Here is a 27909-nt window from a genome sequence, read left to right as displayed (position 1 = left end):
AGTAGGCAGAGTAGCAGGCAGTGGGGGTGGGGGGCAGGAAGCGGGCCCCTGCTGAGCAGAGAGCCTGATGCAGGGCTCCATCCCAGGACCTTGAGGTCATGACCCAAGCTGAAGGTAGAGGCTTTAGCTTACTAAGCCACCCAGGAGCTCCTGATCTAAATGCATCTTAAGAGATTCAACTGTTGGGATGCCTGGGTGGCTCAGTCAGTTAAGCATCGGCCTTTGGCTCGGGTCATGATCCCGGGGTCCTGGAATCAAGTCCCACATTGGGCTCCTTGCTCAGCATGGAACCTGCTTCTCCCTCTGCCTCTGCCTGACACTCTGCCTGCTTGTTCTCTCTCTCTCTTTCTCTCTGACAAATAAATAAGTAAAATCTAAAAAAACAGAAAAGAAAGATTGAGATTTGACGGCTAAACAGAGTTACCTTTGAGATACACGATTGCACAAGGGGTCTGTGTTTTGTTGTTTGAATTTGTTACAAAGAATATGCATTGCACTGTGTTTTTTTAAGTGCACACCCACTTATTCATTCCAAAAGGCAGAAGAGCAACTTGTTAGTGGACCAGTCTGGAGGATAATCTCTCTCTCTCTCTTTTTTTTTTTTTTAAGATTATTTATTCATTTATTTATTTGAAAGAGAGAGAGAGAGATCATAAGTAGGCAGAGAGGCAGGCAGAGAGAGAGATGGGAAAGCAGGGTCCCTGCCAAGCAGGGAGCCTGATGCGGGGCTCAATCCCAAGACCCTGAGATCATGACCTGGGCTGAAGGTGGACGTTTAATCCACTGAGACACCCAGGATATCCAGAGGATATTCTCTTAACCAAGTTATCAAAATGAATGTTCCCTTTAATGGAACAGGTTTGACATTGCGTGCCTCCTGATATGATGAGCTCAGAAGGACATAGCATCTCTGCTGCTGTATTCCTGACAGAATGCCCAAGTATGGGGAAACATCAGACAAACCCAGGTTAAGGAAAATTTTACAAAATAACTAGCCTGTGCTTTACAGAGATGATAATGATTTTCATTTGCTTTATTTTAAAAAAAGTTTAAAGATTTTATTTGTTTATTTGAGAGAGAGAGAGTACAAGTGAGGGAGGGGGGCAGAGGATGAGGGAGAAGCAGACTCCCTGCTGAGCAAGGAGCCCAACAGAGGGATCCATCCCAGGACCCTGAGATCAGGACCTGAACCAAAGGCAGACACGTAACCAATTGAGACACCCAGGCTCCCTTTCATTTGCTTTAATGGACATTTTAGGGGCCATTGGTGAAATCAGAATAACTTCTGTAGATTATGTCATAGTATTGTATCTGTGTTAATTTCCTGATTTTCCATAATGGTTCTATGATCCTGCCAAAAAAATTCTTGTTTTTAGAAATCCACATGATGCAACTTTTTTGGAGAGAGAACCTTAGCCTTAATGCTATGGCAGAGAACAGCTGTGGACCCGCAAGGCCACCCAACGGGCAAGGTACACACATGGAGGACCCAGGGGAGCAGGTGTGATTATTATTCCTTCACTTGGTGAAAGTCTGAGAAAGAGGGGTGAGAGGAGGTAGGACTGTGGGAAGTGAGGCGGCGAGGAGGGCAGTTGCTGAGGGATGACCCACCCTCCAACCCCCAGCAGTCCCAAAGACAGAACTTCAAAGCTTGGAACGGCTTTGACTCAGTCATCCAGACACACGATGAGCGTATGCTTGGGGAAAAGTCCCTTGGAAGCACCCCCAAAACAGTTAGAGAGGGAAAGTCCTGGCCTAAGCAGAGCCGCACAACATCTGACCCATCTCAGCAAGGAACTCCTCCCAGTGGATCACCCCCTAGCCCTCGCCTCACCTTCGCCCCCTGCAGGTGATTAGAGATACAACTCATAAAAGTAGAAAAAGGGACACACCACCCCACCACTCCCCCACCTCCCCACCCCCACCTTCCCCCCACCTCCTAAGGTCCATGATCAGAGTGTGACACAGGCAGCAGTAGGGGAGACATTTGGGCACAAAACATCAACCCCAGTGTGAGTGAAGGGTCCCACATTGTCCAGGAAACAAGAGGGACTAGAAAAAATTGTTGATTTTGTTGTAGGATTGTTTGGAAGGGTTTGTGACATTGGAGCTAGAGTTTCCCAGGGAGAGAGGAGAAATACTTCTTTCTCTTCCTTCCCTGCTGGGAAAAAAGACTCTGTGACCCGCCTAGCCTGTTCTGCCAAAGTGGGCTTCTCCCAGCTCCTTGGGCTAAGCCCCCAGGAGATGTCAGACCTCAGACCCCTCTCCCATGTCAGTTACTGGGGAAGGGTGCAACGTGGGGCTGCTTGTGGGTGTGGGGCCTCTCTTCCAACCTGGCTGCTGTCTGAGAAATCTTCCTGCTCCATAAATATTGCTACACCTCACTGGGAAGCACTGGGACCACAGGGAATCAGCAATCCAGGGCGCTGGACCCAGTTCCACAAAGAGCTGTCTGTGGCACTTATGCCAAAGTTCCCTGCCTGGATTTAACTTCGGAACAATGAGCGTTTTAAAAATGAGCACGTAACCAGTTAACTCCCCTGACAGCTGTGTGGTGAGGATGGCAAAAGACCACAGCTTCCCAGAATGTCAGGATGGCCTCGAGCGCCATCTTCCCACCCGCACAAGGTCGGGTGTGTGGTCTGTTGTTGGCTCCCTAGATTCCCAGGTGCAGGATCTGAGATTAATTCCCAAGTCATGGGATTTTCCACGCAGCGGTTACCCACGGGTCTGCGATTATTCTTCTTCCCCTTCTTCCCCCTCCTCCTCTTCCTCGTCCTCCTCCCCCTCTTCTTCTTCCCCTTCTCCTTCTTCTTCTTTTTAGATTTATTGATTTATTTGAGAGAAAGAGTGGAAGGAGGGGCCGATGTAAAGGGAGAGGGGAAGCAGGCTCCCAGCTGAGTATGGAACCTGATTTGGGGCTCGATCTCTGGGAAGGGAGATCATGACCTGAGACAGAACCAAGTCAGTCACTTAACAGACTGAGGCAGCCCGGCACCCCTGGTCGGTGCTTCGGGGTCACCCCGGAGTCCCCAGGCCACTGGGCCTGACTACCCAACGCAGGGACGCTGTTGTCCTTATCCTCACCAAGCCTGACATAGACAGGTGTGTGGTGCGGGCATGCTGGGGCATGGACCGGCCTTCTCTTTGGCAGGATAGCTGGGGGTGTGGACACTGGAGCCCTTTCTAGGTGCAAGGCGGGCCTTACCTCTCAGTTTTCCATTTTAATTTGGGGGAGGCACTCAGAAGCCCTGGGCACAGTGTTACCTGAGAACCACATGTATTGGGCCCACAGACCACTCTGTAAATGGATAAAGTTGGATCCAGTTTTCTCTTCTGGAAAGCTCTGTTTCCCACTGTGGACATCCCTTCTGAGCCTCCCCTGGGGGCACGGTAAATCACCATCTGCAAGAAGGGCTGAGCAGGCAGGAAAGGGAGACCAGCTGGATCCCCATTCTGGGATTCTCCTCTCATGGTCCTGTCCTGACAGCCCTTTAAAGGGCTTCCACCTGGCCCTTGGTGCTAGGGGTCCTGGGGACTGTGGGCCCTTGGCCAGTCAAGTTCTTCTAAGCGACAGCTGGAGTGAGGGCTGGTTTTGGCTTTGGCCCAGTCTCTGAGCCACTCCAGGCCGCTTCTTAATCGTCTTGGCCTCACGTTCCTCGTGGGCTCCCATGGGTTAAGATGTCATGGTGCCCAGCAGTCTCTGGCACATTCTGAAGCTCCATAGGTACCCGTTATCTCACTTCCTATCATGGCCAAGATTCTCCAAAGCAGTAATGATGACTTGAGGAGGAGGAGGAGGAGAGGAGCCCTCCCCGGTCCTTGCAGACTGGGCTGGGGGTCTGAGGTCTGACATCTCCTGGGGGCTTAGTCCAAAGAGGAGAAAGGAACAACTCTTTCCCTCAATTTCAGTGGTTGGTAAAGGAAAATATGCTTGCCTTTTGTTCAGCATTGCATGTTTGAATTTTAAATGATTTAATTCATTATTAAAACTTGTCACTAAGGACGGGTTTTTAAAACGTTTTATTTTATTTTTTAAATATTTTATTTAATTTATTTGACAGAGAGAGAGACCACAAGTAGGCAGAGAGGCAGGCAGAGAGAGAGAGGGAGAAGCAAAGACTTCGGGCTGAGCAGGGAGCTCGATGCAGGGCTCGATCCCAGGACCCTGGGATCGTGACCTGAGCCGAAGGCAAACGTTTAACCATCTCAGCCACCCAGGCACCCCAGGGAGAGCTTTTTCAAATGGTGGAGAGAAGAGCTTTAGTGAATGCCCCGGGAATTAACAGCATGTCAGGAGGTGTGTCGACATGTCAGACTCATGTTCACCTGCGTGTCTCATGAAGTCAGTCCTTGGTTCATGTTTGGCTGTGGTGTGTGTGAGTAAAATAGCACCTGACCCTCCTACAACTAAACTTAATTTCTGTTCGGAGCCCCTACTCTGTTATTGGTATAAATAGGAGTTTAGTCCATTCAGAATCCCCCGTCCTTGTCCTGAAGCATGGAGTCACCACCAGCACACTCTGGCCTTGGCAGGAGCATCCTAATTCTGGCTGGCATCGGATTGCCGGGCCAGCCTGCGCCCAGCCTCTGGACATGCCCATTCCATGGCTACTGCCGTATCCCTCTCTAACAGCAGGAAACACCACAGCTCCCTTGTCTCCTGGGCTCAGGAAAGCTCTGTGAGCTCGTGCCAGGGCCCATTTGCCCAAGCAGACCTCTTGAGTAGCCACTTCCCCGGCGCAATGTCACCTCTCTGGATCTGGGTGATCATTAGCTCTGACCCCCCAAATGATGCTAGTTCTTCTGTGCGTGAGGCAGGGTTGTACTTCTCTGCCCCGTTGAAACCAGGTGTGGCCTGTGACCCTGTGGCCTATGACTTGCTTTGGCCAATGAAGAATGAGAAATGACAGGAGGCCACTTCCATCAGAGGCTCTAGGAGCCAGACTGAGCTTTGCTAACCCTCTCATTTCCTCTGCTGTGGAAACTGATGTGCTGGTCCTAGGCATGGTCTCTGGGCTGAGACCCAGTGTGAGAAGGCATGAGGAGAGCTCCTCATCTACCCACAATGGATGTGGAGTGACAGTGAGAAATTAACCTCATTTGGTTAAGCCCATGAGATTTGGGGCTGCTTCTTACTGCAGCAAAGCCTACCTATCCTGACTGCTAGAGAGGCACAAGCTTCCTCCACTCTAAAGCTTCCAAATCACCCTAGGGTCTGATATGACCCATTGCTGAGCCAAAGGGAACAGGGTAGGAGGTCTTCTCCTGGCTTCCCTGGATTCCTGCCCTCCAACTTTGGGGTTTTCCTCTGACGATACCCTACTTCTACTTGTCCATTTACCCTCCCTGGCTTGTTCCATCCTCTCAAGTCTAGACTCTTGAAATGTAGAAAGTGACCCTCCTAGATCTGTTCTCCCAGGACACAGTAACCCCCCAAAGCTGGCCCTTCTCCAGGGCCAAATGGGGAAGAAAGGAAGAGGAAGTCCAGTGTAACAGCAGATTTCAGAACAGGGAATGAGGCTGAATGGGAACAGAGGCTGGATAATGACCCCCAAAGAGATGTCCACATCCTAATCCCCGAGCCTGTGAGTATGTTGTCTTGGGCAAAGGGGCCTTTGCAGATGTGATTCTGTTAAGGGTTTTGAAACCCAGGGGACATCCTGGGTTATCTGAGTGGACCCACTGCAGCCACTAGGGCTCCTCTAAGAGGGAAGCTTGAGGGTTAGTCAGAGTAGGAGATGGAGTGATTGGAGCAGAGGTTACACTGGGGGAATCCGCAGGTGGAAAAAGGAACCACAGACACAGGCAGCCACAAGAAGCTGAAAAAAACAAGAAAACTGATTCTCCCCCCAGAGCCTCCAGAAGAAATACAACCCTGCCAAGCCTTTGATGATAGTCCAGGGAGATCAAGTTGGGTTTCTAACCTACAGAACGATAAGGTAACAAATATGTGTTGTTTAGGCTTCCTGGTTTGTGGTCATTTGTTATAGCAGCAATAGGAAACAAAGGTTCTGGTTGACGGCTAAATATTGGCCTATCGTGTATGCAGGCCAGTTTGGGTCATCAGGTTTGCATAAAGTAAATTCTTTGTAGGCTTTGGTTGGCTTCACACAAGCTCAGCAATGGTTAGCCCAGATGGCCTCCACTCTCTCTTGCTTGGTTTCTCATCCCACCATTCCAGCCTTTGAACCTCTGTACCTTTTCCAGGCTGATGATCCATCCACCAACTTGTTTGGAAAACCCAAATGAGCTACTTCTTTGGTTTCTACTTGCCCCTCCTAGGGTGCACCCTTGTCCCTTCTTTCTGCTTTTGCTCCAACATCTAGTCACTCCCAAAGGAGAGGCCCATCCTGCCACACCTTCTTCAGGGCTTCCTGTCAACCCCACTGTTTTCTCCCTTTGGGCCTATCCAAACCCAACCCGACCCAGTCTTCAACAGTGTGAGGAAGTTACACTAGACTTTTCCAGGCATCTCTTGTTGTACCTGAGTTTTTGTGTCCAAGAGACCACCAAGGAGCCAACACCGATACAATCACACGAGGGTTTATTTGACAAACTTAAGCTTGGGCCCAAGTATACCCGACACAGCAGAGTAGGGACTTGGACCCCGAGCTTATTTAAGGCAGGGGTATTTATGGGTTCCTATTACTAAAGCAGGGTGGGGGTTTGTGGAACCAAAGCATGGTGGGGGTCCTTAGAACTAAAGCAAAGTAGGGGAAAGTTCAGCTCTTGGGCACAGGGGTCTGAGATGGCTGCTGGAGCTAAGATGGCTGTACTTCTGCTAAGGCTAAACCTAAGGTGGGATGGCCTTAATCTTTCTTGACCTCCACAATTCCTCCTCTCAGAGGAACCTAAGGAAGGACCCAATCATGAGTCCAGGCTGGTCTCAGCAACAAGGTCCAGTGGTTGGTTTTGCTGTCTGAGTACCATGAGCTGAACTGTATTGACTCTGTCTTTGACAAAAAGTAAGGAACATTAGTGGGGTAAGTGAGAACGGTGCAGTCTTAGGTTTAGGGGGTTGTCCTTGTCAGGCTGACTTTTCCATTCTGGGATGAAGTCCTCAAGAACAGTGTGTGGGTCAGGTGGCCAGACATGGGTGTAGTGCGTCCAAGGAGTAATCCCATCGACCTTGAGAGCAGTGGGAGTGGTCAGGATCACGATGTAGGGTCCCTTCCAGTGTGGTTGAAGTGTCTGGTGTTGGTATCTCCGGACATATACCCAGTCACCTGGCTGATATCGATGGGGGTCCGGGGGTGGCCCAGTCTCGTAGAGGGCCCTCAGCTTGGGCCACACCTGCTCATGGGTTCGTTGTAACATTTGGAGGGAGAAAAGGAGTTGGTGATCATCAAACTCAGCAAGCACCTCAGATTTTAAATTGGGAGTAACAGGTGGAGGAATACCGAACATGATCTCGTATGGGGTAAGTCCCATCTTATATGGGGAGTTTCGCACCTTATATAAGGTGAAGGGGAGGAGAGTCACCCAATCCCCGCCAGTCTCCAAGGCTAACTTAGTCAAGGTCTCTTTTAATGTTCTATTCATCCTCTCTACCTGTCCTGAGCTTTGGGGCCTATATGCACGATGTAATTTCCAATCTGCCCCAAGTGCTAGTGCCATTCCCTGTGTTACCTTAGAGACAAATCCTGGTCCGTTGTCTGATCCAATCTTAACAGGAAAATCATACCTCGGTAAGATGTCTTCCAGCAGTTTCTTGGTCACGGTCTGTGTGGTTTCATGTTTGATGGGAAATGCCTCTGTCCATCCTGAAAAATACCAGTAAATACCAGTATCTGCATTTTCCAGGTTTTATCTCAGTGAAGTCCACTTCCCAGTAGGTGGCCCCCCCAAAGCCAGGTTCCCCGGGTTAGATCCGTGGGCGGTGGCATTAGCATGTGTGGCAGCGCGCCACAATCTGTTCCATCTTTGATAGTGATCTTTGCATGTCACACCAAGTCTTCCATTTTTTTTGTTCCCATGCGTGTGCTCCTGTGCATTTGGGATAGAAGTCACCATCCCAGTTCCTCTGGTAGGATTATGCTGCTCTCTGCAGCTCTCCACCGACCATGTAGGCATTGTGTCCCAGGCAGACACCTAATCCATTGTAAGTCTGCGTCAGCATAGTTGGGGTTGTCTGGCAAGCCTGGTGCTCCCGGATTGGGCAGTGTGGTCACTAAGACATGGTCACTGAAAGAGCTGCCTCTTTTGCCTTTAAGTCAGCCAGCCTATTTCCCTGGCCATTGGCGTGTCTGCTTTTTGATGTCCTAGACAATGGACAATGGCCAGTGCCTTAGGCAGCCAGAGGGCCCTTAGGAGCTCAAGGATTTCTGCCTTGTGTTTAAGAGTCTTTCCTTCTGCTGTTAAGAGCCCTCTTTCTCTATAAATGGCTCCGTGGATGTGGGCTGTGGCAAAGGCACATCTGCTATCAGTATAGATGTTTATCTGCTTGCCTGCTCCCATGGTTAGCTCCTTGGTTAGTGCAATCAGTTCTGCACGCTGGGCAGAAGTCCCAGCTGCCAACAGCTCCACCCAGACAGTCTGTCTCTGTGGTCACCGCTGCCCCCGCATACCTGATTCCTTCCCGGACAAAGCTACGGCTGTCTGTATACCAGGTGTCATCTGCGTTTGGCAGTGGTCGGTCCTGGAGATCGCCTCTGACTCCGTGCACCTGAGCCAGGATTTCTTGGCAGTCGTGGGCTGGGGGGGTCCCCATCAGGGTTAGGGAGCAGTGTGGCTGGGTTTAGGGCTGTTGGCGCCTGGAACAAAATTCTGGTAGGGTTCAAAAGCAAGCTCTGGTAAAGGGTCAAGCAGACATTGCTGATCCATCGGTCCGGGCGTTGTCTGAGTACCCCTTCAATGGCATGTGGGGTAGTGACGTATAGTTCCTGCCCCATAGTCAGCTTATCTGCAGCTTTAACCATGGTGGCCACAGCAGCAATAATTTTTAAACATGGAGGCCATCCAGCAGCCATGGCATCAAATTTCTTTGAGAGGTATATCACTGGTCTCTTCCAGGGGCCCATGTATTGAATTAGGATTCCCTTTGCCACCCCTTCTTTTTCATCCACGTAAAGATGGAAGGGCTTAGTCAGATCAGGCAGACTGAGTGCCAGGGACAAAAGCAAGGCTTGTTTAAGGTCATTGAAGGCTTTGTCCATGGCCTCAGTCCATACAAAGTCCTGTTTTTGTGTCATGGCCTCGTAGAGGGGCTTAGCCATGTCAGCAAAACCTGGGATCCACAATCGGCAGAACCCAGCCGACCCTAGGAATTCATGTACCTGGCTGACGTTTCGAGGCTGTGGGATTCTCATGACGGTCTCCTTCCGTGCATCCGTTAACCATCTTTGTCCATCTTTTAATTTGTACCCCAGGTAGCTCACCGCCATTCTGCAGATCTGGGCCTTCTTAGCTGAAGCGCGGTATCCCAGAGTTGCTATCGTTTGAAGCAAGTCCTTGGTGCCTTGTAGGCATGTTTTCTGGTCCTCTGCTGCCAACAGGATATCATCTACATATTGTAATAGAGTCAGATGAGGGTGTTTGGCACGGAACTCCCATAAGCTTCATGCAGTGCCTCGTCGAAGATGGTGGGCGAATTCTTGAATCCTTGTGGTATTTGAGTCCAGGTGAGTTGGCCATTGATGCCCTTCTCCGAGCCGGCCCATTCAAAAGCGAAGAGGTCTTGGCTCTTTGGGGCGAAGGGCAAGCTGAAAAAGGCATCCTTTAGGTCTAGCACTGTATACCAAGTCTTGTCTTGGGGCAAGGTGGAGAGGAGGGTGTAGGGGTTTGGGACTGTAGGGTGCATGTCCATCACCCGTCGGTTGGGGTATTGGCGAACTCTGACTGGTTCTGCTCCTGGCTTTAGTTCAATGTATATAGCTGGCTGGTGTTGGGCCAATCCCATTCCCCCAGTTTCTGCCCACGCTTGGGGAAACTCCTGCAACCAGTGGTCAATGTCGGTCATTGGTTCTGGGGGCATTAGGTGAAGATGATATTCGTCCTCCAGGTTCAGGACAAGCACCTGGATCAGGTGCCCCTCTTTATCCAGAACCTTTGCTCCTTTAGGGTGGAAACTAATTTGGGCTCCCATCTTGGTGAGTAGGTCCTGGCCTAACAGGGGGTAGGGGCACTCAGGAATGACCATGAAGGAGTGGGTTACCCAGCCCACGCCAAGATCCACTGTTCTTCAGGTAGTTCACGAATATTGTTTAGTGCCCTGTACCCATGAGGTCTTATTTGCCAACTTCCCTTGTAGCCAGACAGAGTGCTGTGCCCCGGTGTCTACTAGGAATTTAATTGGTTTAATTGGTTGCCCCTCCACCGAGCCAGGTTCCCCTGGGCTCGGGGAGGGGTGCCAAACCCCAACTCCCCTAGTCATCTAACTCTTTGACCTCCAAGATAGTAGTGGAGGCCTTTGGTCTTTTGTCGGGGGATTCCTTTAACCAGGGGCAGACCCTTGCCCAGTGGCCTTCTTCCCTGCAATAAGCACACTGGTTTCTATTCAGTTTGGGGCGTTCTCGGTGGGTGCCATCCCCCTTCCCTTCTCCTGAAGCCAGCTTCTTGAGACGTCTCTGTTTTTCATGTGGGTCATCCATGGTCGTGGCCAGTAGGATCTTAGCCAAGCTCTGGGTCTGATGGTCACTTATCCTAGCCTGTTGTTCCTCCAGGGTCTCTCTGTTATTGTAGAATCTTTCTGCCACCACTGTCAGATCGTGTAGGCTCTTCTCTCCTTGTCTTTCTATCTTCTGTAATTTCCTTTTAATGTCTGAAGCGGCTTGCTTAACAGAAGCCATAACTATGGCAGCTTTGGTCTCTGGGGCCTCTGGATTCATAGGGGTGTACTGTCTGAACTCCTCTATGATCCTTTCTAGGAATGCTGCCGAGCTCTCATCTTTACCCTGTTTTACATCATATAGCTTGGCCAGATTGGTAGGCTTGCATGCTGCAGCCTTTAGACCTGCCATCAGAGTCCGGCAGTAGACCCGGAGCCTCTCCTTACCTTCTGCCGAGTTGTAGTCCCAAGCGGGGCGAGACAAGGGGAAAGCTGCATTTATGAGGTCGGGGTTCTGGGTTGGCTGTCTGTCGTTACCCAAGATGGACTTCCGGGCTTCCATCTGGATTCGCTCTTTCCTCAGTGGTAAAGAGAACCTGCAGGAGCTGCTGACCGTCATCCCAGGTGGGCTGATGGGTGAAAAGAACAGTATCCAAAAGATCGTTAAGATCTTTTGGGTTATCAGCGAACTTTGCATGTTGAGTTCTCCAACTGTATAAATCACTAGGAGAGAATGGCCAATATAACATTGGCTGTTCCCCTGTTTCATCAGGGGGTCCCATGGCGTGGAGGGGAAGGACAGTGGAACTGGCCAGTCCCAGGTTTGAGGCTGGGGCCGCTTGATGGGTCCGTCCACGTGTCCCTGTCACCAGCCCATGCACGAGGGCCCCTCCATCTGGGAGTGGGGGTGGCACTCCCTCAACAGCCCCTGATGCCTCTGCTGGAGGGACAGACTTGGTAGGAGGGGGGAGACCTGGTAGTGTGGGAGAAAAATCAGGTCCTCCGTGGGAGTGTCTGGGAAGACAGGGTAAAGCGGAGTCATTGGTTCGGAGTCCGCTTTCTTGTTAGACTTAAGAGTTGGTTTCTGCAGGGCCAGCATCTTGGGCATAGGTCCTGCTTCAGGAGGGAGAAAGAGGTTAAGCCAGGAGGGAGGATTCTCTGTCATGTCTTGCCAGACCAGTATATAAGGTATTTGGTCAGGGTGGCCCTGTGGTTTTTCTCTGAAGATGATGGCCTTAACCTGTAGGATAGATAATAGGCAGTTGAAAGGTTCCCTCCAGGGGCCATTTTACATTAAAAGTTGGCCACTCAGACATGCAGAAAGTCCGAAACTTTCCCTTTCGTACATCTGTGCTCAGATTATGCGCTCTCTCCCTGATGTCCGAGAAGTGGTTAATCATCAGGGACAGAGGTGGTAGTCTGTGTCTGTCCCATCACGCCTTCACTCCACAACAAGGCACATACACTTACAACAATTAACAAGAACACACTCACACAGACAAACGATCTGGCATGGCCGCAAAGACAAAACTGGAAGGAAGTTAAGGGAGAATCCGACTGCAAGGGTAGCCGGCTATCCTCACAGATGAGGACCTTATCCTCCAGGCGGGGGTAAGGGACGCCTCTTCCAAAAATTCCCATAAACCTAACAACCAGCACAAAAGACAAAATTCCCATACATTAAACAAACAGCACAACTGAAAACAAAAACAAGACGCCTGACTGACTAGGGGGACTCGAATCCCCTGGCTGCCTTGGGGGACCACAAACCCCCTGGTGACTGCTTAAGGGGACCCTAACCCCCTGAAACAGCGGGGAACTCAAAGCCCCTGGTGACCGCTTAGAGGGACTCTAACCTCCTGAAACGGCGGGGGATCCGAACCCCCTGCGGGGGTAAGGGACGTCTCCCAAGACCCCCAGTCGACCGCCCACCATGCGTCCACTTGAGCCAGTGTCGACCCAGATACAAGTTGGAATTCCTACGGGTTAAAATACAGATTGGAGCTCCCAAAGTATGTGCGCAAATAGATAAAAACGAGTGCACTCACCTGCTGGCGCAAGACCTTCCAGGTTGGGGTCCTGGGAGTCTCTCAGATCTCGGTGGGCCTCCCAATGTTGTACCCGAGTTTTTGCATCCGAGAGACCACCAAGGAGCCAACACCAATGCAATCACATGAGGGTTTATTTGACAAGCTTAAGCTTGGACCCAAGTATACCCAACACAGCAGAGTAGGGGCTTGGACCCCAAGCTTAGTTAAGAGAGGGGTATTTTTGGGTTCCTGTTACTAAAGCAGGGTGGGGGTTTCTGGAACCAAAGCAGGGTGGGGCTTCCTATTACTAAAGCAGGGTGGGGGTCTGTGGAACCAAAGCAGGGTGGGGGTTCTTGTTACTAAAGCAGGGTGGGGGACCTTAGAACTAAAGTAAAGTAGGGGAAAGTCCAGCCCTTGGGCACAGGGGTCTGAGATGGCTGCTGGAGCTAAGATGGCTGTACTTTTGCTAAGGCTAAACCTGAGGTGGGATGGCCTTAATCTTTCTCGGCCTCCACACTCTAAGAATGTACTGTCCAATATGGCAGCCACTACCCCATGTGACCATGTATACTTAATTCCAAATTAACGAAAAGTAAAAATTCAGTTACCTAGTCACACAGCCTCATGCCAAGGGCTCGACAGCCGCACAGGGCTAGCAGCCAATGCATCACACAGCACTGATAGGAAATGTCCACCCTTGCAAAAATTTCCATTGGACAACCCTGCCCTAAGACATTCTTGTCCTTTAATGCCCTTACAGCTTGTCCAGCTTAGAGAAAGGAGCTCCTTTTGCCATCTACATGCAGGTGTGAGGAAGCCTTCCTTTTATATTCTTGCTTCTTGGAGTATTTGCATCTTCGGCCTCCCCTCCCGTCCAGAAGCTGGATATTTTGGGCCCATGAGAAAGAAATTCCAATATGTAGGGTGCAGACACAGACCTCAGCCTCTATCTCTCCCTCCGCGAAAGTGTCTTCTCTCACCACACAGACTGAAAGCTTCAACTGTATCTCTCAGGGTCCCTTGGAGTTGGAGTCCCAGATTTATTTATGTATATTTAAAGACTTTATTTACTTATTTGACAGATAAAGAGAGAGAGATAGAGGGAACACAAGCAAGGGGAGCAGGAGAGGGAGAAGCAGGCCCCCTGTTTAGCTTGGGTTCCGACACGGGGCTCGATACCAGGATCCTCAGATCATGACCTGAGCCGAAGACATGTGCCTAAACGACTGAGCCACCCAGGCACCTTGGAGTCCTGGATTTAGAATAAGCTCTTCCAACAAGAACTCACACAAGCTTAGGAAAGCAAGAAAGGTGAAGGTTATCTTCCTCAAGCTTTCTCTCCTGGCAAACAAGAAAGACCAGGGTGGCCTCCCGCTTCACAGTGTTGACAGGTGGTGACCACAGGAGCTGGATGCAGCCTTCCAATGTCCAGCCTCATGGGTCACAAGGCAGCTCTGTCGGTGACCAGTGCTTAGGCAGGCCGGGCAGTGCTACCTTCCCAATTGCATCTTCCTGGTCCCCAGATGACTGCCAGGGCAGTGTGTTCCTAGAATCATTTCCTATTCTGTGGCATTCTGGTCATCATCCCTGGAGACACAGGCTTGTCCCCTCAAATGACTCTGTGAATATTTAATTCTCTGTATTAAGTCCCTTTCAACCTAAAATACCTAGGGTGGTTTCTGTTCCCTGCACTAAACTATTTCCACAAAGAGCCACAGAAAATCTGAAACAGGCAAATTCTAAATCAGAATAACCCTCTACACATCTCGAAAATGTAAGTGGCCTGTGAACCCAATAATTTGTCCTGGAAGTAGCAGCTCCTGGCCTTTGTTGCTACTGCTTGGTGGAGCTGGTCCCACGGAAACCTGTCTTTATTTTAAGTAACAGTTTTATAGCTCTTCAGAATTCTGGAACCCCAGAATACAGGGGTCAAGGAACCCAGACAACTTCAAACACTGTAGCTGGCTAAAAACTATAGTTTCATTTTGTTTTGTTTTGTTTTTACCAAGGCTAGATTCAAAGCAAAAGAGTTGCAAGGTCAAAGGTTATGTCCAAAACATGATGTCCAAAGTATGTAAAAATCTGCCGCATAAAATTACGTACAGAACACAAGTCACAGTTATATTGGTTCCGCAGAAGTAGAAAGCACGACAGTTTTTTCATGAAGATGGAAAAATTGGGGGCACCTGGGTGGCTCAGTCATTAAAAGCCTGCCTTCGGCTCAGGTCATGATCCCAGGATCCTGGGATCAAGCCCCATGTCAGGCTCCCTGCTCAGCGGGAAGTCTACTTCTCCCTCTCCCACTCCCCCTGCTTGTGTTCCCTCTCTTGCTGTGTCTCTCTCTGTCAAATAAATAAATAAAATCTTTAAAAAAAAAAAAAGATGGAAAAATCGCAGGAAGACTGTGGGCTCAGTGATGGATGGTCTCACCACCCGTGATAGTGGCATGAGCTCCCCTGGGCAAGTTCCTTCGCTGCGGTCCATGCTGTGTGGCTTTACCTGCTCTGCCTTACATGCACTTTATTCTCCTTCCAGATTTCAGCGATGCCGGGACACTGAATTGTCTTTTTTCTCAAGGGTCAGCAATTATTTGAAAATCATTTCCCAGTAAGTGCCCTTGTACCCCTGTGGCGATCTCCTTGTAGTCAAGATTGCGAAGAGCCTCTGCCCATTTGTCTCTCCCACTTGTTCACTGAATATTTAGTGGACACTATTGTGGGTTACAGAGCAGCTCCCCCCAAAAAAGGTATGTTGGAGTCTGCTAATCCCCAGTACCTCCAAATGTGGCCTTATTTGGAATAGAGTCATTGTCGATGAGATTTGTTAGGAGGAGGGCACCCAGGGGTAGGGGTACAGTGGGTCCAAATCTTAGATGACAAGTGTCCCAAGAAGGCGGCCACCTGAAGACAGGCACACAGGGAGAAGGCCAAGGTACAGGCAGAGATCAGAGGGATGCGGCTATAAATCAAGGAAACTTGAAGCTCGCTTCCGGAAACTAGGAAGACGTGAAAAAGGGTCTCCCACGGCTTTCAGAGAGAGCGTGGCCCTGCCAACACCTTGATCTTGGATCCAGCCTCCAGAAGAATAGGACAATAAATTTCTGTTGTTTTATACCACCTAGTTAATGACACTTACGATGGCAGCCTGGGTTAGCCAATACAGGCACCTGTCATGCTCCAAGGAGTAGTCTAGGAACTAAGCGAGCGATGAGGAAGGAGGTGGCGTGGTCTTGGTCCTCCAGGAACTCACGGCCTCTCCTGTCTTCTCACCCTCACTTCTCAGGGCTTTCTTCGTCCTCTCTTCTGACAGCGTCTTTCTTCAACCCCTCTGGAGGAAGGTCAGACAGCCATTTTCAATGTCCCAGGAACCAACCAACAAGCCAATCGTCGCTGCTGACTTAGGACCAGGGGCCACAGTCCCAGGCTCATTAGCTATGAGCAGGATATCTCAGTCACTCTGATTCTAATCAAGGCTCCTAGTTTTATATATGGAGAAACTGAGGCCTGGGGAGCTGAAGCATCTTGTCCAAGAACAAGTTAGTACTGGAATGAAAGTTAGTTCTGACGTGCCTGGATTCCCAGCCTTGATGTCCCAAACCTGCTGAGGGCCAGTGAGAGCTGAAAGGAACAGCTCCATCTTCCTGGGGAGCATCAGTCTTTGGTAAATGGCTCTGTCGCCAGAGGGCCATGTGTCAGAGCAGTGTCTCATGGGTGACAATCCCTGCCTTCTTCCCACACCCACACATCCGGACCCCACTAGCCCATACTAGCAACCCCATCCCACTGGTGCTCCCTGACCACCCACTCTGAGACTTGTCCTTCTCGGCTGGACATCCACACCCTGAGCCAGGTCAGACCTCCCTGGAGCTCCATGGAGGCCTGGGCTGGGCTGGGGAGCTCGAGTCAGCCCCAGAGCACACAGCTATGCCCCCAGATGGTGTGTGGGTGCACTCATTCATGCGACAGATAGCCTGGCTTGGACGCATGCGTTTAGTACATCAGAGCCTCCCGGCTCATGGCGGGTCACAGCCCCTTTAAGAATCCCAGGAAACTTACAAATCCTCCCTAATGAAAGTTAACATTCAGCCATCCGCAGAGAACTCTGCAAGCAATTTTTCAGGGGGGCTTGCTAGCTACTGAAGCCTGCTTGCGTCCTCTTCAGAGGTCCACAGAATCTGGGTTACGTCCCCAGACTTAAAGTACACAGATGTGCGATTATGAGCTGTACACAACATGTCGACAGACACATTCACATGTAAAATATGTGGTATGCATTTTCTGTAGCTTATCTTATGTGTGAGTACTTAGAGCCAGATATCTCCAACATTATGTATGTTGAGTGAAATGAAAAGAACACAGGCCTTGGAGGTCCATAGACCGGGGACGAAATTCCACTTTCCTTCTATCCGAGCTGCATCTCCTTGGGCACATGAATTTGTTTCTCTGACCTTAAGTGTCCTAAAGTGTAACATGTGGATACCTGTGAAGTTGGGAAATACATTTAAAATGGCTAGCAAAAGGATAGCCAGCGATTTGGAAATTATCAAAGAAGTCCCTTATATATATAGTGACCCCTTTCTCTCTTGTCCTGCTCTATCTATATGTAATAAACCACATACATCTTAAAAGATACTCTCCCAAATGTTACCAGTGCAAGGACCTGGGTGGAACTATGGATGATTGAATGTATTTTTCTGTGTTCAACAGAGAACACTTATTCTTTTGGCATACAAAAGAAAATAAAAAGAAACATTATTATTTTTTCAAATTAAGTGCCTAATTCAGTGTTTGTCAGAGAGTAGATGTCCAATAAATAACACTTATTATTACATGTATGTGATGCATGAAATATGCTTCCCTTTCATATAAAGTATGTTATTAAAGAGTCCCTAGTAGGGGCACCGGGGTGCTCAGTGGGTTAAGCCTCTGCCTTCGGCTCACGTCATGATCCCAGGCTCCTGGGATCGAGCCCCACATTGGGTTCTCTGTTCAGCCTCTCTGCCTACTTGTGATCTCTGCCTGCCTCTCTGCCTACTTGTGATCTCTCTCTCTGTCAAATAAATAAATAAAAGCTTCAAAAAAATAAAGAGTCCCTAGTATTCATTCATTCATTCATAAAGTATTTGCAGAGTATGTATGACATACGTACAAGGCATTGTCCTGGACCCGGGGAGAGGGTGGGAAGGCGATGAGGCCTGGCAGGTGACTGTTGGACCACACACAGTTCCAGGTGCCTGGGCAAGACTCCAAGATTGCATGGAGAGGGAGGGTGTGTGCGGGGTGCGGGAGGAGAGGAGATGGAGCGTTGCGTGGACAAGTGCCATTCCAGCGGGTCTTGAAGGCAGGATGGGGAGGAGGGTAATACCCAGAAGGAGATGGAACAAAAGAGGAGCTCCCAGAGGGACAGATGGAGAGAGGAGCCAGCAACAAGCAAAACCCTCGGACCTGGGGACACAGAGAGGGTGGGGATGGGCCATGAGTTCCAGGCTAACACATTTTGACTTCATTGGACAGAAGATGGGAGTCGCTGAGCTGCTTCTTGAGCAAAGAAGTGGTCTCATCAGCGCTGTAGTTTATGTTTTCAAGTTATGATGACAGTCGTTTGCAAGTAGCAGAAACTGGACAGCCATGGCTCAATAACATAGGGCTGTTCTTTTCTTTTCTTTTTCTCCACATAACATGGATTCTGGAGGTCGATGTTCTAGATCTGGCCCCTAGGCTCAACTATGTTATGGATGAAGCAGGTGCATTCTATCTTTCTCCTCTACCATCCCTGGATTGTGGCTTTCATTCCGAGATTGCCTCATGGTCATAAAATGGCTGCTATCCCTCCAGCCTCTCATCCACATTCAAGGCAGACTGCAGTGAGTGGGGGTGGGGGTCAGGAGGAAAAGAAGGAGGAGGAGGTGGAGGAAAGGGAAGAAGGAGGAAGTGGCTTCCATTCATATGAAAATCTGGAAGGGAAATCTATAGAGACAAAGTCTTATAGTGGCTGTCAGGGGCTCGGAGGTAGGAAACATAAAATGATGATAGCTAAGGGTACAGTTTCCTTCTGAGGTGATGAAATGTTCTAAAATTGACTGTGGTGATGGGTGTACATATCTGTGTATGTACTAAAAACCATTGTACTGAATTATACACTTGAAGTTGATGGTGTGTGCAGGATGGAACTCTCTGTAAAGCACCCCCCCCCATCACCACCTCTCCTATATGGTACCGTAACATGGAGAACAGGCTCAGACCCTTCCTGAGGGCCAGTGGGAGAAGCCAATAGGAGACCCAATGGGAGGGGGAAGAGATGGCATGGAGGGATGGAGAGGACCAGGTGGGTCTGAGGACACTGTGTCAGCCACAGACTCTAGAGGGCGTTCAGGTCCAGGCCCGTGCCAGGCAGGCCAGCATCATCTTTCAAGTGACATATAGATGGACAGATGCCTGACTGAGCCCTGCCCCCACCTGCCTCGATTCATGCTCTCAATGGCCCTGAACAGCCCCTCATTCACTCACTCATTCATAAGTCTGCTCCTTTAGCCCCTGATTCATTCACCTAGCAAATACCCACTTGCCATCTACTTGGAGTTTCCAAGATTCCCATCCCCCATCCACACAGATGCCCTCATGCTCACAGCTTCATTCACTCATTCCATAAACTGTCATAAACAGTCAATGAGTGCCTACAAGGTGCCACACACGGTGCTAGGTTATAGGTGGACAGACAGACGAAATCCCTGCCCTCCCCGTGATGGACAGACTCTCTCAAAGGAAAATGACTTCTAGTATCTTCCATTATATTTACTGTAATTTTTCTTAAATAGGAGCGCATAAAACTAGGTATAAACTCCCTATGCTTATAGTTCTTATGGAACTATAGAACCCAAAGGAATTCACAAATGTAGTGTGAATAAATAAAAACCAATAAAAATATAAATGCTTTCCGGCACCAAGATTTGGACTTGCGGTGTGAGCATGAGCCCTAGGAAGTCAGTCTTCCACCTTTTCTGCCTAGAGTCCTGCTCATGGTGTCAATTGGGAAGAAAGCTGGAGAAGCGCCAGGGTTGGAGGACTCACGGGGACGGCCTCTCCACGCTGGGGGAGGCTCGGACCACGCGGAGGAACCGGGCTTCTTGGCTGGCTGCGGGGGGGAAGTCACCACAGCGGGCCCAGAAGCTGAGTGTGTGAGTGACAGAGTGGGGACGAGCTTGGCCTGGTTGAGGTGGGAGGGTCTGGCTGTGGGCGGAGCGGAGGAGAGCCCAACAGCCTGCCTTGGGGGAGCTTAAGCATGGTCCCAGGGGCAACGTGTAGTCCCCGGAGAGCTATGGTAGCATTTCCATGCTGGCCCCCGTGTGGCTGGCAGATGGGAAGACGGACAAAGTAGGTTAGTGCCATGGTAGGACGTCTGGGTGGGAGGTCACAGTGCCAGGCTAAGCCCAGGAGAGACATCTGGGCTGGAGACCAATCTGGCCATCAGCAGTGGTGGCCAGGGACAACCAGGGCGGACCTCAGCTTGGGCATGGGTGAACACAGGGGAAGCTTCAGGGAATCGATGCAAAGGGGCTCCTGGCAGAGAAGGGCTTGGAGCGTCAGCTGCCCCGAGGTGGTGGAGAGGAGCAGTAGAACGTTGGTGGGGTCTCGGAGGAGGACACTCAAGGGCTGGGCTGAGCGCTCAGCAGTGGCCAGTGGGCCACGGGTTCCCTGGCCCTTGACATCCTGCGGGCAGTGCTCGCTTCTTAGTCAAGAACCCTGGGACGAGGGTGACCAGGGCAGTCCCCAGCATCAGGGATGAGCCTGGGCCTGGAGGAAACAGATGCCCACCTCCCTAGGCCTGCTTTTCATTCCTGTGCCACCATAAATTGCTGGGAGCGGCCCCCTCTCCCCCCACCCGGCTGCTGTTTTGCAGTCGGGGTGTATCAGTCATGATAAGACATTACTTAAAGCAGTGGTGACGGGACCTAATCAGTCTTGTGAAATATAGACTTCTCCCCACACGGCGGGCAGGGCCCACATTAATACACATTTATGCAAAGCAAGAGCTGTAGCTGTCGGGGGCTAATCTTTACAAGTATGATAAATGATGTTTATTTTCCATGATGGAACGAAACACCCCAGCCGACAGTAATTGTAATAAAAAGGACAGATCAACTTCTATAAAGTGATTGAATTACCCTTGGATTGCATTAATGTCCACACTTGGTTGTGTCACTGGCTTCCTCGAGGTTCCGGGGACAGCGGGCAGGACAATTTCCCCTTCAAGTCCATGTCTGCCCTTCACCTGGGCTGCCGGGGCCAAGGAGCTGCCCACTGGCACTGTGGAGTTGGTCTCTTCCAGCCCAGACCTCTATCCCCCCATGCGTCAGTAAACTGAGCGGGGGGAGGGTGGGGACGGGATGTCAGCCTGGGATGTCAGCGGGTGGCCGGGACGTAGTGACCCTACATGGCCAGCCTTTTGGAGCAGAAAGCAAGGTGTTACATCCAATTGTCCCCATGGCCCTGAGGGGCTATTATTATTCTGTCTTTGTAGGTGAGGAAGTAGGGGCTCAGAAAAGTTAAGTGGCTTAGCCAAGGTCACACAGCTAGAGTGTGTCAAAAATGGTGCCCACACCCAGAAGTATTTAGGGGACTGCTACTGAAGTGTGCAAGGGGGCCTCTTGCTCCAGATCTTCCTCTGATGTGTGACCAGCTACCTGTGTGACCAGTTACCTGAACAGCTCCACACTGATCCAGGCAGTCTGGACACTGGGGGGCCTAGACCTGAGATGCTGGGTACCATCTTCCAACATCACAGACTAGGGAAATGCACAGTGTTAGCAGATGGGTTGGAATCTGTCTCAAGACCTCAGTCTTATTATCTATAAAATGGGGATAAGAAAGGCACCTAGCTCACGGAGCTGACGGCCAGTTCAGTGAGAATGGGGTCCCGTGAGGTCTCAGCCGGGTTGTCCCCCAGATTCAGCTATCTCTTGGGAGGTCCAATGACCCTATGGGGATGAGGGCTGTCAGTAACCCGAGGAGGGGAATATACACCTCTGGCCTACTATCCCAGGAATCGTTTAATCAAGTACAAAGACTCTTCTCAGTCACTTGCCTGAAACATCCAATGGCCTCTCTTGGATTCAAAATAAAACACCCGATCTTTAACCCACACAGGTTTGTCCCCAGGTATATTCGGTATCATTCAAGCTACCCAAATGGTGACTTCCTAGGGGCCCATCAAACAACAATTTGTCCTGACTAAGCCCAGTTCTGGATGCTCCTTACTCCTCACCACTGCCTATTATAGGTGGGGAAACTGAGGCCTGGGGAGAGCAGAGCACTTAGTAGTTCCCCTGTAGCTAGTTAGTGACAGAGCCAGTTTTCAAACCCCGAGGAGTGGTTCTACAGCCTGATGTGGGATCTGCAGCGTGTGGATCCAGGTTGCTGGGGGAGCATACTAGGGGCGCCATCCCCCCAGGGGACTTGACCCCCCGTACGGCTGGGTCAGGGTTTGAGCATGCTTCAGAATCACCTGGAAGTTTATGGGAATCCAGATCCATGTGGTCTGTGCATACACAGAATAGTATTCAAATATACCAAGGACTCTAGCGCTGATGGGTGTTGCAACATAGATGAATCCCGAAACCATGATGTCAAATGAAAGCAGCCAGACACAAAAGGCCACCCATCGTATGATTCTACTTGTGTAAGATATCCAGAATAGGCAAATGCAGGCACGGAGCAGGGACGTATTGACTGGTGGTTGCAGGGCTGGGGAATGGGGAGTAACCGCTTCATAAACACGGCTCTTCCCCTACTTCCTTCCTTCCTTCTCCCTTCCTTCCTTTTGGGGAGATAAAGCCATCTGGTGACTAGAGAGAGGTGGTGGTCACGAAACGTGGTGGGCTCACCAGGGTCACTAAATTTTACACTTTATTTTTTTAAGATTTTGCTTATTTATTTGAGAGGGAGAGAGAGAGCATGTGCAAGGAGGCGAGGGAGAGGGAGAAGCAAACTCCCCCGTTGAGCCCACCGAGCAGGGACGGGGAGCCGGATGCAGGGCCCAATCCCAGGACTCTGAGATCATGACCTGAGCTTAGCAGTGTTCTAGCAGGGGAGAGCAGCTCCGTGTTCCCTTGACTGAAGAGCGGTCCTCCTGTATCGGGGAAGGCCACCCTCTTCAGCCCAGCAGTGGAGCCTGCAGCTTCGGGAGGGACTTGCATGGAGCTGTGACGGAGAAAGGGGACACCTGCCCAGCCAGCCGGATCAGCAGAATCAACCCTGGCGATCAGTGGGGTGATGGAGGTCATAGCTCCCCCTCACGTCCCAGAAGTACTGTTTCTAACAAGCTCCCAGGTGTTACTGTCCTGGGCCACTCTTGGAGAACTGCCCAGGAGGTAATGCAGAGCCTCTAGGCTCCCCGGGGCTTGGTTGAGCCTCAGACTGGGGCCATTTACCGGCAGGACTAAAAGACAGCGCGGTGACGGTACTTTCATGGAGGTCATCGTCCGCCTCACGTGGACCATTTCGGGCAGCTCTTAACTCCTCTTTCAAGTTTCCAATTCATGTCCATGCTCCAAGTTTGTTACTTGTTGTGACTACCCCTCATATTTTAACCAAAAAACAACCAACTTTCATAGAAGTGTTTTAAAAACAGCTTTGCTTTGTTTGTGGCTCTGGTTTGGGATATGCTCATCTCTGCTTGGAAGTCAGTAGGAAGCCGGAAGGTGCTAGAAAGAGAGACATGGAGTGAGGGCCAGGGAGCATGTGTGTGTCTGGAGCCCAGCCAGGTGGCAGAGCCCAGGAGCCCCCCGCCCCCGACTCTCTGCATCAGCCCCGCCAGCCTCACCCCCGCTCCCAGCTTCGAGCCCAGGGACTCTCTGGGCGATACCATAACCCTGCACCCTCGGCAGCATTGTCCCCAAACCTGGGCCTGCCCGGCTTCCCCTCCACCCTTTTGTGTAAGTCAGGCAGTCAGGGAGCAGCCCCAACTCTGCCTTTTCTAGAAGCTTCCTAGCCAGCCCACTGCCACTGTCGGCAAGGTTTCTGCAGACAAATGGCTTAGCATACACTCCTGACCTCTCACCAGGACTGAGATAAGAAAGTCCCGACTTGCCCTCTGCATCTGCTCTGCCTTCCTATGGTTCTGTACCCCAATACCAGCAAATCTGATCGGGCTTCCCTTGTACCCACCACAACAGCCAACATCCTACAACATCCTCTAGGGGTCTGCTGCCCACCCCACGTCTCACCAACCTGGCCTTCATGTCAGCAGTCTCCAGCTGAGCCTGGGCCCTTGGCCCAGGCAGTTTCTTTTCCCTGGAACCTCACCTCCCAGTCCCATTATGCCCCCAACCAGGGGAACCCTACACATCCTCCAGCCATTACTTCAAAGGTCACTTTGTCAGGGACACCTTCCCTGACCCAGACAGGGCGAAGACCCTGCCACACTTTCCCAGGACACAGACATGCTCTGTCCTTGTGCTTGTCCTGCTCTGTAATGATACCTTTGATTTGTGTGTTTGTCTCACGTCTAGCCCTCTTTCCACCCTGGAAGGTTCACACAGGTCGAGATGGTGAGAGTTTGCTTGCTGTCACATCAGCCCCTGGCCTGGGGCAGGCATGGAGGGGGAGAGCAAATGCCCAGAAAATGCCCTCAAGATACATGAATGAGGAGCTTTGCCACAGATATTGAGTGTTTAAAAATGTTTCTGGTGCCTGAGCGTTCGCTGCGTGTGTATACGCACATGTGTGTGTGTTCACGCACAAGGAAGCTTCTCCTGCCCCTTGGGGGGAGAGGAACCAGCCAGAGCAAGGCTCCGAGGCATCTGGGCCTGGATGCGTGATCCTGTGGAGGAGAGTGATAGGGAGGATTCCTCTCGTTCCTGCATTCCAAGGTGGAGGGCCCTCTGTTTACCTGGGACCAGGCTGGCCCTTGGCACCCAAATGACCCACCAACCACCCAGCCAGGCTCCTGAAGACACTTTCATCTTCATTGCCAGCTGTCTGCCCCCAGAGCCAACCCTCACCAAACTCTTCCCCACCACCTCTTGGGCAATAAAAGGAAGGCACAAGCCTTCCCCTCTTCAACTGAGACTTCCCAGGGGAAGGTTGAGCCCAACCCCTCTTCCCACCCACCTCTTGCTGTCTGACTGGCCAGCAGATCACCTACCAAGACCAGGAAGACCCAGAAATTCTACAGAAAGCCTGGCTGTTCTGTCCCCACCCATGCTGCTGTCCCAGGAACATTCCCAGCCTTTCGCCACGGCCGTGCCCCCTTGGGCTCTGGCCATCACCATGGTGGCTTGAAGCCTTTGGTGTTGCCTCTGTTGTGGGTAAAAGGCCACGCATAGCTAATGTCTTTAGGAAAGCAAGCATCAGAGACCACCCTTGAACCTGCTAATTCTAGGAGCTGAATTCCATTCCTGCTAGCCTTTAGCCAAAGCGAGTATTTTAAGATGTTAACATTCTGTTCAGTTGTGAAAGTCCTTCTCTGAGCATCCTCTCCATCACACAGATTCATTGAACAAACTCATAATCAGGGAACCTGACGCCTGGTGCCAAGCCCTTGGCCTCAAAGAAACAACCAAGAACCCGACAATGAAAAGCTCCATCCAAGAAGCTGAAAGGGAGCCCAAACCAGAGGGCGTGTTAGGAAAGGCACCCACAGGAGGGTACACAGAGCTGAGTTTTGGGGGGCTGAGGAGGGCTGGCAGGGTGAACAGGTATTCCCAGAGGAAGAACATGGACCCAAAGGAACAGAGGCGGGCTTGCTCCTGGCTTTCCGGAGTAGAGGTGGTAGCAGGGTTTGGTTTCTGATTGCACCACCTCCAAGCCACCCCCCAAAGCCCTTGAACTCCCAGGAAGCACCAGCAGATGTTCGTTAGTGGGTGGGGGCAGGAGGAGTGAAGCCATTTGCCAGGGCGGCGTGTTCAGAATAAATCCCGAGCGACGCTGCAGGGGCCCGGCCAGCACTCCTGGTCCTGAGCCAGTTTGGGGGGCTGGGGGGCAGGGAACCAGGGGGAAAGGAACCTAATAGGTTGTTCTTAATTATTATTATTACTTTTTATTAGGAGGCCCGGCTGCCCAGACCATAAGGACGTGTGCCCCTACCTCTGCTGGAGCATCATTAGGGGACCCTATTTGGGTGAGACTAATGAGGTTGGCTGAGGAAAGGACCAGAAATCGACGAGGGCTGCCGCTGGTCGGTGCCGAGAGGTTTGAGGCCACACTTTTATTTTGTGGCAGCATATTGCTGCTAGCTGAGGTTCTTGCTAATGTGCCCCAGCCAGCTCTGGGCTGTGGGCTCTGAAATGCTACAATTTATTATGATTATCTGGGCCATGATGTGGGGAGGCTGTTTAGAATTTCCACCCCGATAATGAGGAAGGCAGGCAGTGTGGTTCTTGGGGGCCGTTTTCCCTCAGCAGTGTGGAAAGAAGGTGGCCCTCATGGTAGCCACAGATAGCCCCTGTGGATTGCAGGTGGGGACCATGATGGGGTTTGCAAATTGTTCTGTCTTCTCCATCGGGCTGGATGTCAATCCAAACAAGGCATCACCCAACCCAATCCCGCCCATCCAGAGAAAATCAGGCTCCTGTCCCAAGTGAAGACTTACCCAGCTATAGAACAAGAGCACTGCCTTCACTTGAAAACCCAGCTCTGCCCCACCTCCTACAGGAAGCCTTCCCTGATCTATGCACCCATTAACGTCCACTCTCTCTGTTCTGAGTACCTATATGGAGGCTGGCCCTTGTCCTACTCTTTGTCCTTTACTTGTCATGTATCAAGCTTCTCTGAACAAAAGCATGGTGGCCTTCAAATTCTCTCCATGAGAACTTCTTGCTGTGGGGCTGAGCAGGGAACCCTTCGGTGGGCTAGAATCTTCCCACATCTCCGAGATCTGCTCAGCCCTGCTCCCTCCAATGGGCTCTCTCACCATCCCGCTTTATTTGGCTCTGGGGAATGGGAAGCCCAAGTTATGTGATGTGAGGGAGGCAGCAGAAGGAGGCCAGGCTGCTTATTCCCCACTGGCTCCCTTCAGTGGGAGTAGCTTTGGGTCATGATTCAATGCAACTCTCCCCTTTGAGGTTTCTGGCCTCTTCAGTCAGAGGGTGTAACAGCTACTCCGTTGTGAGTCCTGGAGTATATGCTAGCCTTGGATTATCTCTCAGCTTCCCACACCCGTGTAGCTAGCCTTACTATCAACCCTGCCCTGTGACTGGACAGTGGAATGGGGTGGGCAGGAGAGACACAGACATTCAGGTGAGGAGTGGGTTCAAGAAGACCAGCTTCCATCAGCTTTGTTTTGAGGTGCCTGATTTCACCATGTCCTGAAGAGAATTCTGAAGCCGCCTCCTGGATCAGCAGAGGGAGAGTACTGGGATCGATTAGTAATGCCTGCCTTGGGGGCAAGGGCTGGAGTAATGATGTGTGTGCTGTGTTTCCTTCCACCGCAGGACTGATCCCAGCCAGCTTTGAGCTGCGGGAAAAGGGAATCAGATGGTATCCTCTAAGCTTTGGTGGGAGGGAAGGAAAGAGTCATCAAAGTCATTTTGAATAGACAAGCACAGTCCCAATATTTTTCTTTCCTGTGGCATGGCATTGTGGGCGGTGGACAGAAGAAAGGCCAGCAAGGAAGCCACTGCCATGGACATGAGCAGGTGAGAAAAAGGGAACTGCAGAGCATGGAGAGGCGGGGAGAGGTTTGGGGGGGGGGCAAGACTTTGAGAACAAATTCTTAGAACCTGACAGCTTCTGTCAGGGTTGAAAAGGAAAGAAATTGGAATGAATCCTGTAACCAGGATACTGGGAGGATGTAGGTGTCATAACAGGAAGATGAGACCCACAAGGAGAAGCAGGATGGGGAAGACATGGGAGGGAGAAATCGGAAAGTATAAGATGTCCTTATTGTCTTGGAAGGAACCCTAAGCCCTAAACCCACTTTGACAACTGGGGGCTGGGGAAGGCTGGCGGGCACCGCACAGGCTCCAGTCCCCTCAGCTGGCCAGTAATGAGGGGCCTCTAATTGGAAACGTGGCGGTGGCACCATCTGGCCTCCAGGAGTGAGTGACAGCAGGGGGAGGGGTGGCAGCTGGTCAGGAAGGGGTGAGGGGTGTGCACGTGCCACACAGGTGCCTCGGGTCTCTGTCTCGCAGCCAGTACGGAAGGTACTCTGGGAGCCCCGTCCCTCCGATGACACCACTCTGTCCTTGTCCCCTTACACCTGATCTCCCCAGGGTGAGTTTTTCCAATCGGGTTATTTTTTCTTCTAATTTTAAAATTCACATCTGCTCATTGCAGCAAATTAGAAAACCACAGTGTGCTGTTAAGAAGAAAAGAAAAACCACTAGAATCCCAC

The 27909-nt window shown here is 50.9% G+C and overlaps 2 protein-coding genes across 2 annotated transcripts; both read right to left on the bottom strand.

Moving 5' to 3' along the window:
• Positions 1–6978: 6978 nt before the first annotated feature.
• LOC131827904 (uncharacterized) lies at positions 6979–10141 on the bottom strand. The gene is given in 7 exon segments (XM_059168865.1): positions 6979–7774; positions 7776–7867; positions 8189–8235; positions 8238–8548; positions 8550–8704; positions 8706–9562; positions 9565–10141. Coding segments are annotated over 7 exon segments (2835 nt in total).
• A 226-nt stretch (positions 10142–10367) lies between these two features.
• On the bottom strand, positions 10368–11331 carry LOC131827903 (uncharacterized). The gene is given in 2 exon segments (XM_059168864.1): positions 10368–11124; positions 11126–11331. Coding segments are annotated over 2 exon segments (963 nt in total).
• Between the last annotated feature and the right edge of the window lie 16578 nt (positions 11332–27909).

The sequence above is a fragment of the Mustela lutreola genome, chromosome 3, assembly GCF_030435805.1.
Source record: "Mustela lutreola isolate mMusLut2 chromosome 3, mMusLut2.pri, whole genome shotgun sequence".
In the NCBI taxonomy this organism is placed as follows: domain Eukaryota; kingdom Metazoa; phylum Chordata; class Mammalia; order Carnivora; family Mustelidae; genus Mustela; species Mustela lutreola.
The sequence above is the reverse complement of the archived record's forward strand: the minus strand, read 5'-3'. Positions and strand labels throughout refer to the sequence as shown.